Genomic DNA, 11,466 nt, shown 5'->3' with positions numbered 1-11,466 from the left:
GACAATGCATCCTTAACAACTCTTGCAACATGTAGTCGAGCGGTGTCGTACAAGAGGATGACTTTGCGTCTGTTAACTGACATTGCTGGTTTCCTTTTTGCAATAAGACATCGTTCAATTTACTTAACTGACGTCGGTAGACATTTGGTGCAATAGTTTCATTCGGTTTTAGCAGCTTCTAATACGCTGCACCTTACTGATCTTGCCGAATGCATAGGAAACCTTTGCGGCTATGAATATTTCGCAGTCACAATACGTCACAGAACTTTTTTTATCCGACAAGCAATGAAACCGCGATGTTGTTGTAACGATTCGAAAAGCCATTTTCAGTCATTTTACCCCTTCCTATGGATCTTTCCCATCGCATGTAAACGTCTAGAAAAGTGTTGGTAAATTGTTCGAAAATTCTTTGTGAGTTCGATTGGGGTTTTCTTCCAACAAATCTACGAACTTTTTTGATCCTCCAGGTTGTACCTTTGTCATGCAGACCAAAATTACCGCATTTTGAACCGTTGAAAGCAAAGATGACAAATGGTATATGATGGAGCAACATCACCGCGAGCTTCTAAGACTCTTTGATAGGCTTCGTCAGCATATTTTCTTCAAGCTAATGCTAAATGGGAAACTGTTATGTAGATATATAGAGACATGTGTACATTGATACTTTACATATCTATGTCATCTTCACCGATAGAAGTCCCTGATCAAAATGCATGGAATCACGTAATATATTAGAAGTTTTTATTTACCTAGATTAATGGTGTTTTCACGAACAAAAATCTCGTCAAAAATTTTTATCAAGAGGTGACAAAATCCAATATTGATTTTAAGATCTTGTGCGCGAACGTAAAATGTTTATCTTTGTGATACAAAGAGCACTTCACACCTTCCCATCGAACTAATCCCTTTAAGCTTTAAACAACTTTATAAATTTTTGATCCATAACACGATACTTACGGCAACGGAAACGACATGAGACTATATATGTGATAGAATGTCCAATCGAAGGAGTCATAGTAGACCCAATAATTAGATTGTGCCCTTGTAAGTTCTTTTTAATGCCAAGGTGATAACCTTGCAGTAGCATGCTAGTAAACATCTACGATAATATATATATATATATATATATATATATATAATGCATCAAAAATAAGTTCGTATGGGTGACAAATCCATACGAATATGTGTCAACCATCAAACGGAGTGTGCCTAAATTTTATGACATGAGAAGTGAAACACTGATAGTCTGTAAAGGCATTACCAGTCACTTACCAATCGGGCGCATCAATTGGGCGCCCATGATTGCGGCGACTCCGTATCTATGTCCCCACACTGCGTTCATCTGATCGTCACGTATACGTATAGACGATCTTCCGTGAGTAGAGCGAAAAAAAAAAAAGAAAAAGTAATGATGTACGGATCACAAGGGTCTGCTGACACTGACTAAAGAAAAAACGAATTGGTTAACGCGGATATTGAATTTTTTTTTTTTTAACCTCATTTAATTTTATTGTATCGTATTATTTACAATTTTAAAAAACTCAAGATATTTTTCAATTCAAAACTTTATACGGATTTAATATGCCACTTGGGTCCAATAATTTCTTTACTTCACGCATCATTGTGATGGCTTCGGAACTTTTCGAATATTTTAAATAATTTTTCTTTGTAAAGCCGATACCATGCTCAGCGCTTACGCTACCCTTTAACTTGGCCGTATGCTCATATATAAACGGTTCGATGCGTTCATATAGCTCTCTTGAGTATTCCTCACAAGATACATTCAAATGAAGATTAGAGTCCCCTAAGTGACCGTAACCGCATACACGTTTCGCCAATTTACCAACATGTCCTTCCAAAACCGGAACAATATCGTAGAACGAGCGTAACGGCAACGATATATCATATTTGAAGCAGAAGCCATCTCTGATCAATGCTGTTGGTATTAGTTCGCGTAATTTCCAGATTTCCTGAATTTTATTCACTTCATTAGTGACTGTACCGTTAAGTATATCACCGCTATTCATACAGTGTTCTAAAAAGAAATTCAATTTCTCGGAATCGTGAATGGCATTACTTCCAGACGTTTCGATTAGCATATGGAACGGATAGTTTTCAATAGGCGATCTAAAAAGAATAAAAATTTCAAATTCAAAATATCGATAACAATCGATAAGAGAATTGACTTTAAATTATATTGTTTGACACTAGCATCAAGTGACCTCTCGTCAATTAATTCACAGGCAGATAAAATCTCACCCAAATATCGTTTAGCATTTAAAAAGGTTTTCAGTACACTATCAAACGAATTTAAGCCTAAAAAGTGTAGAGCAATTAAGATAATTTGATACCGAGTTGAGAGTTTAGAAGATTGAAATTGAAACGAACCAACGAAGGCAACGTGCACTGAACTCGATACAGTTTGGCAGAGTATTGCCAGTTTAGTAATAATACCGAGAGTACCTTCGGAACCAATAAATAAATGCTTGAGATGATAACCAGTATTGTCCTTTTTAAAATTCGACATTAAATCTAATATTGTACCATTGGCCAGCACCTAAGATGAAATATGAGAGATTTGGAACTGGAAAACTGAAAATATATTTATTTTTAATAACAGTTAACTTACAACTTCCACGCCCAATACGGAACCATGTAAATTTCCATAACGTAAAACCCGAAGTCCGCCTGCGTTTGTCGATAGATTGCCGCCAATATGACAACTGGATTTTGCACCCAAATCGATCGGTACCACCAAACCTTTTTCTCTTGCTTTCGCATCGAAATTCTCCAAAATACAAGCGGCTTCACACGATGCTATACCAGTTATTTCATCAATATTAAGAACTTTATTTAGACGAGCCATCGATAAAATAATTTCATCGCATACGGGTACTGCCCCACCCACCAAACCGGTATTACCACCCTGCGGGCACACAGCCAAATGACGTTTATTACAATACTTTAAAATTTCAGAAATTTCTTGCGTTGTACCGGGTCTTAGAACCAACTTACTATTGCCTCGCACGCTACGCAAAAAATCCACATTATAACACAACAAATCATCTGTACCAGCATCTTGCAGAACATATTGAGCACCCATCAATGAACCGAAAAAATTTACGTCCTTATCGTCAACAATTGCATAATTATTCCGTTTAACGTTGTAATGTTTCTACGAAAAAGCATAAGATAAATAAATGAAGGAATAAATTAATTGTCGCCGCATGAGTAGCTGCGTAAGCAAAATATCGCAATTAATACCTTAATGGTCGCGGGCCCAAATCTCAAGTGCAGTAGAGTTTTCAATACAGACACTCGAGCATACATGATCGACATTATCTGACATAATCGTTACGTTTTACATCAAAGAATTGCGTAACTGAATTTGCCAAAGTGTTCGTCAGATCGGGCAGTGGATTTTTGGACTCTACATGAGTAGTCGAGTAATTAAACAACCCGACTATCAAATCAATGTTCCCGAGTTTAAAATCTCAAGAGTGGTAGATTTTTGCTTTGCTATCAGTTATAGTGCAGAGCTTAGTTTAGGTGTAGATAAAGATATCACACTTACCGATCGGACACACAGACGTACTAGGTGGCCGTACCATTCTTGTCGCCTTCTCTTCGCATTTGCATAATTTTTGATCAATTATTACGAAAATGTGTGAGTGACTATATTTAAGCGAAGTAGTGTAGTGTAGGATATCTAATCGTCGGCCTTGCCCGACTATAACGTTCTTACTTGTTTTGCGATTAATTAGACGTGAATAATGCAACATTGCCATGTTTCAGTTTGTGTGTGTGTGTTTGCTCTCCGAAAAGAAAATAAAATGCAGCTCTCCGTTGCAAACAATGGAAAAGAAGGCAAATATTTGATCGGATAACAAGTGCGAAAGTGGTTTTTTTCGTCTGTGACATTACAATAGAATGCGTAAATATTAATTTTTGCGTTGTGTTGCTTTTGAGAACACAAAAGTAACATTTGCATTGTGGCAGTGCCCTTCGATCGGTCCGACCCAATTGCAATGTCGACGGCTTTCAATGTTTTTGCAATATTTGAAGACGACACACGGATAGACATGCTTAAAATGATTCAAAATTTTATACGTTTTGTCGGTCGTAGGTACCGTAGCAGCTACATATATGGAACGGATATATAGGGATCTGTGTTATGTTGCTTATTCCTTATATAGTCAATTTTTTTTTTTTTTCTTCTTTTCGTACCCATCACCGAAGAATAACTTGACACTCTTGACACTTTGTCAAAACGAATCGACGTAGGCACGTCCGTCTGTCTGTCCGTCCGCGAAATGTCTATTGTAAATATTCTCCTGGCCACAAAAATAAAGCCATCAACTTCAAGATTGGCAGGTCTTGCGCGCAAGTTTGTGGTCCAAATCGGTCGAAGGACCCGCCTAAAGTATCTCGTATACTAAGAATACCTGCGTTTTTTAAAAGGTATAAAAAAATGGTCTGTTGCCCATTACTCATAAACTAGAGCTACCGCGAATAAATGTACAAAAATTTGAATGTATATTCTATGGGCGATCTATGGGGTAATCTGAACATAAAATTGAAAAAATTGACCACGCCTACCCAATATTATAGTGCATCAAATTAAATTTTTTCTTCAGTACCCTCTTCAAAGCTCGTTAATTTCGGAATGTACCTAAACATGTTCGTCTGTTCATTTGTTCGTCCATCTGTCCAGCTGTTTGGTATGTGTGGTAAACATACTTCTAGACATAAAAGCTATCGCCTACAAATTTGCAAAGAATTTGAATATGAAACGACGACAACACTGTCAAGATCACATCAAAACCACCTTGTGCGGAGATGTTGATGTAAAGGTTCGACTCAACTCAACAACTCGTTTTTCTTTCAAAAATGGACCGAAATTGCCTGTAAATCTATTACAAAAATCTATTATATCGTTTATGTATGTATATGTTTAATAATTTATTGAACGTATTCCGCCTTTCACGACACAATCGTCGTGGATAGTGAACGATATTATCCAAACGATACCATAACGTATATATAAATTTTTTAAAGAATACCAGATATGAAAACGGCGGACCATTTTTCTATCGATAGAGAACTTTTAGAATTGTCCAAAGCGCAATCTATATATGAATGTATGTATGAATGTATGTATTTTCACAAATAAAGATATGAGATACTAACAAAAATATACTTTGCCCTCATTTTCAATATGTGTTTATAAATAATTGTCGATCTGTAATGCATTTATTACCTTAAGATACTATTGCATGAAAATAGTTTTACTCAATCAAAAGATGTACTCCCCCAGTCATTATATCATATACAATAATCTATGTAAATATTTATCTAAAAATTCGAGCTTTAAAGCGAACGCAATGTTCGCTTGCATATTATTGTCAGTAAATTAATTAAAACAGACTGTGCGTATATGATAATCAACCCTCGTATAATAGGCGGACAAGTTGGATTGGTGGTTACCTAAGGGTGGGATTATGTAAAAAAAAAAAAGAAAAGAAAAACAAAAAAAAAAAGGAGATATTGTGTCAGTGGTTATATTAATGGGGTGACTGTTAATACGAATAACGTATTAAACTTTTGTAATGCGAACCTGTTCAAGGTAAAACCTAATTATTAAATAAAGGCGGAGCTCTTACTGAATCATCCTACACTTAACGCTAAATTGCAATATTTTAAGTTTCTCCGATGGTCAGTATATCCATAGAGTCTAAAATGAATTGACTTGATTTGTATTACACATCTATTAAGGTGATATTATGTACTTATTATCTTAGGCATACTAGGCTTTCGAAACAAGTATACAAAACGTAACGTGAAATTCATAATTTGAATACGAATCGATCAGTTAACGATAAGTTAAAATATTCTTTTCTAAATTTAGAAAAGTTAGGCTCCATATATAAACAAGTAAGAACACTATAGTTCGACACGATCCACCTTACGGCAATTCGCTTATCGTAACTATGCATACAATGACTTTAAAAAATAAGCCATTTTCAATAGCATTCATCCGGGGATCATAGCACGTCACTATAGCAAATTTCCAACATAGCAAACTCTAACTTGAACGCACACGTATATGAAAAATTTTTAGACGGACAGACAAGTTTAGATCGATTCAGAAAATAATTCTAAATCTGATGCGGAATGGATACGCAAGTGGTGTAGGGTATAAATATAATTTATATCATAAAAAAACATCTATTAGCCATGATCGGGACATGAGTGTACACTAATCATATAATTCCGGGGTGGGGTATGCAGAAATGCGATTCAATGAATCCGTAAAATATATTATAAAGTAATGTTTATCGGGTCACTAACGCATATAAAATTAATAATGACTTTTCGTAATTTCTAAGAATGTGCTGATCATCGTTGTAAAACTCGTAAGGCCGAACGCTTATAACACTGAAAATTATTTTAAGGTTATCTGTCCGTCTGTCCGTCTGTCCATCTTGTTTTCTTGTATTTTGATAAAATTTTGGTACACCAACATGTTTTAGACAATGCACGAACGCTATTGAAAATTATTCATGTCGGATCATTTTTTCGATCCCTTTCTAAATAACGCCTTAGTTAGTGAAAAAGTCGTTATATGAATATTTGTAGGATTATGTAGGGTACTTTATATAGCAGCTTCCGGTTCACTATAGTGCTTTTGCTTGTTTTTATTCATTTTATACCTGAGTAAATTCCGGCAACCCGGACGCCATATACATTCGGCATTGATTACGCACACCGTTGCCAAATTTAAGCATACTCTGAAAACGCATTATCTGCAAACAGAAAGAATATCAATTTAAAGAAATGTGTCTGCAATAAAGCTCTCCACAAATTCTACTCCGATTCTATCAAATTTATATCGTAGCATTAACAAAAATTCTCGATCATAATTAATCATTGTAATTATAGTTATAGTTTGGATTTAAATCAAAAATTTTTTTTGTCTACATATATGCACTTCACTACTAACATATACGAGTTAAATATTAATCTAATATATCAAAAAAGAAACAAAATAATATTGGAGTTTTGGGCCTTAAAGGGTTAACGCGACGGGAGCGTAAGCCTAAGAGAAAGCATACGTACTTTTGATAGATTGTATACAATGGAACGCAAGTTAACAGACTAATAATATTCGCGGCAAGTTTTTAATATATATAGTTATATATGCTTAGTTAGGTATTTGCGATATCCATCAGTAATGAACTATTTGCAAAGAATTGTTTTCATATTCTCGCTCTGTCCGTTCGCCGCTCTTCCAGTCCACAATGCGATAGCCTGGCTACAAAATATTCTAAGGAGAATAACTTTTCTTTTACAACACTGTAATAAAATCACGGCATCCGAGAATCAATATTCGTGATTGCACATTTTTTCATCGTCAGTCCGGAGTCTAATGCAACAGCAACAATAAAGAAATGTCCAAAGTTTATGGATATGCATTAAAGGTCAACAAGTGACAACGTTTGTTCAAAATTTTCGCTGCTGGTGATAATGATGCCTTAAACAAGTCTCGAAGTGATATTGGCACGCTAACACCTGTAGTGTGCAAGAATTATAGCGAAGCCTTTGGTCCAACTGATCAAATATATATGGATGGCTGTGCCTACGTGAAATTGGAAAGAACTTTGGGAATCGCATCAGCAAATTTGAAAACGTTGTCTTCATTTATGCGACCAGGAGAGTGCCAACAACACACACCGCACAATCAATTTAGAATTTCACGCTTATCAAGAATAGTGGGTGTTACAGACGTAATGCAAAAAAAAAAAACAAAATGAGTATACCGCCATCCTTGAGTGGCAGGTATGATAATTTTCTAACAAGTCAAAGTACACTTAAATTCTAACTATACTAACTACTCAATACATATATATATATATATATATATACATCAAGCTTGATTCAATTTATTACTTATACAATACGATAGATGCAAAAAATTTTATTATTTATGCTCACTTTCTATTCATCAATTTCTAGATCCAATAAGACTGTGAGTATAATAATAGGCGGTCGGTCGTGAAAATAATCCTATCCATGTTTTGCAATTCACCCACAGAATGTTGAAGAACAATAGAAGTGCTCCATAACAAAGCCTAGCAGCAGCAACCAGATTAACCATTGGGTGTTAAAATATACCATGGCATTTACTTTACTTTAAGAACTGACGCCGAGATCATAAAGTGGATGATAGACCTCACGTACGAACACTAATCTCGCTTGGCGAAAATCACCAGATAGATACTTTTATAACAAACGAGACGTCTAATCGGCTATGTCTACTGTCCAAGCTAGGAAGATGGATAAGCTTAAGACGACTCTCATAAGGAGGCAACGGTACTGACGTGTTCAATTCCAAATCCCGCAAAGCAAAGTAAGCAAAAAAATATGTCTTGCACAGACTCAGACGCTGATAGACATAGCACGTGTAGTTCAGCGATAGTTCACACCATCACGGAACTCTCCTAGCAAAAGCCTCTTACTTACACAAGGGTCGTTAAATTCGCTTTTAAAGAAAATAAACTGCAGCAAAGTTTTCGCTTTGTCAACGGACACTGGGACCCATAATCTAAAGTGCAGTTTTGGATCGAGTATAGACCCTAAATTCATAAAGTACGAAATAGACACCGCCTTATGGGTACCAATATAATAGTTCCTAGCTAACGGAACTCCTCTAAAAAACTTTAATTTTTTTTAAATTAAGTGGTTCAGAATGCGGACGCTTGCTCTCTTCTCAGGTAATGAAATAGAGAAACAACTTAATGTCATCCACAAACATTAGCACATATTATAACATTGAACGCGGGATGATAAGTCATTAATAAATAAATTATAAACGAGCGAATTTAAATATCTCCTCAAATATATGACTTGTGTACAGACCGTGATGTAAAAGAATTAAACAACACACTTTTTGTGCGGCCAGCTAGATAGATAAAGATAACTAAATTAGTAGGAAAAGGTGTGCAATACAATTCGTATAAATGGAGTTTATAGACAACTCGATCAAACACATTAAATAGTCGACGTAAACAACATTACGTTGCCTTGCCTACCAAGAATTCTTTATATATATGGCAAATAAGTCCCAGTAAGTTCACCGAAGTTGATCTGCCATCTTGAGAGGGCGATCAGACATCAAATGAAAGTCGAAATCTATGGACTAAAAGAAGTTTAAATAGTTTAGGCAGAGCCCCCAGTTAATCAATCTCTCTATAATATTTGTCATTGTTTCTAGCTTCTAAGGGAATTAAAAACAACTCTTTCCACTGCTCGGGTAGGTATACTTTTCTAAGAGAGTAAAAGGAGTGTGTAAAATACTAGCATAATCCCTCAAGATACAAGATGATATACCATATGGATGAGAGCAATAAAATACTTTCAAGGCAGCCAAAGCTGCCGGGAAAATATCAAATCTATCTTAGGTGGCATATCCATTAGTTGCCTTATCCGTAACAGCATAGGACTGTACAAAAAAGTTGACGAGCATCTTACAAATTTCGGAAGGACAAGGACGGATGCAGTATTATTGAAGTCGATGAGGGAAGAGAACCCGGCCATAATTAATGAATTTGAAGAACATTTTCAGATGTCTAAGCATTATAACAACCTTTACTCAACTTCGTTCACAAAGCAAGCCAGTTTCCTTAGACCTGTTGAAATATCTGTTCCTCTTATTATGAATATCTGCTCGAGAACCAGGCAGCAGAACGCTCACCTGAAACGCATAAGATTTGAATAAATGCCAGGTTGAGATCCCTCAATGTCATCATAATCTAAATCTCAAAACACTAACCCACTACAAAGCCATTCATAATTAGTTTTCCGAGAGAAATATCGCCAGTTATCGTTCGTGTTAAAAGCAGAAAGTGACTTACATTCACAGCTCGACGAGATCAGCAAGTTTTTCAGTTACACTTCGCCTTTATTATGACATCAAAACGTAAAGTCAGACAAATCGATTTACGGAGCCGCATTCTGAGCAACATCATGGAGACAAAATATACCCTAAGCAGTATTCTCTAGTAAATCATTATGTTTACCACAAATGAAGTAAATATACATGAATTAGGTGAATGACATGGATGTGCGGCTTTTAGTTTGCATAAACACCTATAAGGCGCTATCAACTTGCATCAAGCGATATATCGCATTGTGTATTAAAAGCTCTGCGCTTGATCTTACACACACACAAACTTTGTACATACCAATGCGTCAATTAACGTAAAAGTGGTGAGTATTAAAAGTGCAACCCTTTCTTCTATTGCTCAGACTATTTTTCACAATGCTTTGATTGCGCGGAAAATAAACTTTCCATCTTCCATCTTTCTGTCTTCGAAACTCAGTCCTATCTTTTATCTTATGATAAATCGCACAACGAATGTAAATATGTAAATCTCTGCTACACACTAATGCTAAGCGTATGTTAGCAACCGATACACGCAGTATTTTATTAAGAAGAAAACCCTGAGAGATATTCTCAAGGGTTCATTAACAAACAACACGTACGAAATCTTAATATATATATATATATATATATATATATATATATTTTTGTTTTTTTTTTTATATTATTTTGAATTTTTATGCAATAATTTTAAATTACTTATTTTATAAAAACTATTTTCTTTTTTTTTGTAAATTTCAAAAGGAAAAAAATAAAAATACATCTTCTCTAACAGTTTGGTTGATGCGAAAACACTTATCAGCTGCGGCTTTCATAAAATGAAAAATAAACAAATCCAATACAAATACTTGTTTACATATAAAAATAAACATAATTCAATAAGAGGATGTTGTTGCCGTGATGCCGTCAATTTTTATCCTACCTTTTTTAATAATTTTATTACTTTTTTTTTACGTACTTTACTTAACTTAATGCGATCTCTTAAGGGACTAATATTAAATTATTATCAAAATTTTTCTTAAATCTTATCTTAATTGTACTCTCTTTCTCTCTCTCGAATAATTTTCATTTGATTACGTTCCGTCTATCTCTCTCGCTCTCCCCTCATCCCCCACCCCTCTCTCATTCAATCTCTTTCTCTTTCTTTTTCATTCAGTTTCTTTTAGAGTTACCAGAATTTTTAAATTCTTTTTAATTCTTTTTTAGTTATAATATTTAATGAAAACATTTCGTTGCCAGTTGCTAAGAATACACGATTTGTTTTGCACGTACTTCGAAAAGAAAAATGAAGAATGCGATACAAAATTGTGTCGATGCATGTTACGTTAATTTTTTTTTTTTATTTCCTCCGGATTACGTCATTTTCTAATTAGGATAAGCAGCCAAGAAGTATGGAAAAAAGAAATGCATTGTATGTAAAATTTATACTAAAATATCAAAAGTAGAATATTCTAAGGTTCTCTAGAACGAAACGAAAAACTTTGCAAAAATTTCATGAACAGAGAACAGTAAAAGTGGCACAA

General features: G+C 34.9%; 1 protein-coding gene across 4 annotated transcripts; it reads right to left on the bottom strand.

Moving 5' to 3' along the window:
- Positions 1-1,537: 1,537 nt before the first annotated feature.
- Positions 1,538-10,952, bottom strand: LOC119642858 (D-2-hydroxyglutarate dehydrogenase, mitochondrial). 4 transcript variants are annotated; one of them, XM_038042167.1, is made up of 6 exons: positions 10,902-10,939; positions 6,714-6,806; positions 2,630-3,175; positions 2,389-2,557; positions 2,187-2,316; positions 1,538-2,127 (listed from the first exon to the last, which is right to left on the bottom strand). In XM_038042167.1, exons 2-6 carry the CDS (start codon positions 6,801-6,803, stop codon positions 1,554-1,556), a joined length of 1,509 nt encoding a protein of 502 aa, XP_037898095.1. In that variant the 5' UTR covers positions 6,804-6,806; positions 10,902-10,939; the 3' UTR covers positions 1,538-1,553. The 4 variants fall into 4 exon arrangements, with proteins under 4 accessions (XP_037898095.1, XP_037898100.1, XP_037898085.1 ...); XM_038042157.1 differs by having other exon boundaries at positions 1,539-2,127; positions 10,866-10,952; XM_038042172.1 differs by lacking the exons at positions 6,714-6,806; positions 10,902-10,939 and adding an exon at positions 3,265-3,373.
- Between the last annotated feature and the right edge of the window lie 514 nt (positions 10,953-11,466).

The sequence above is a fragment of the Glossina fuscipes genome, unplaced genomic scaffold, assembly GCF_014805625.2.
Source record: "Glossina fuscipes isolate IAEA_lab_2018 unplaced genomic scaffold, Yale_Gfus_2 0, whole genome shotgun sequence".
Lineage (NCBI taxonomy): Eukaryota > Metazoa > Arthropoda > Insecta > Diptera > Glossinidae > Glossina > Glossina fuscipes.
The sequence above is the reverse complement of the archived record's forward strand: the minus strand, read 5'-3'. Positions and strand labels throughout refer to the sequence as shown.

What these genes read in the sequence shown, in the direction of transcription:
- LOC119642858 (XM_038042157.1), bottom strand. Translation starts at nt 6,803, where the DNA reads ATGCGTTTTCAGAGTATGCTTAAATTTGGCAACGGTGTGCGTAATCAA. An exon ending in CCGTATTGGGCGTGGAAGTT is followed by an intron (nt 2,558 to 2,629) that starts GTAAGTTAACTG and finishes ATTTCATCTTAG; the next exon opens with GTGCTGGCCAATGGTACAAT. An exon ending in GTCAAACAATATAATTTAAA is followed by an intron (nt 2,128 to 2,186) that starts GTCAATTCTCTT and finishes TATTCTTTTTAG; the next exon opens with ATCGCCTATTGAAAACTATC.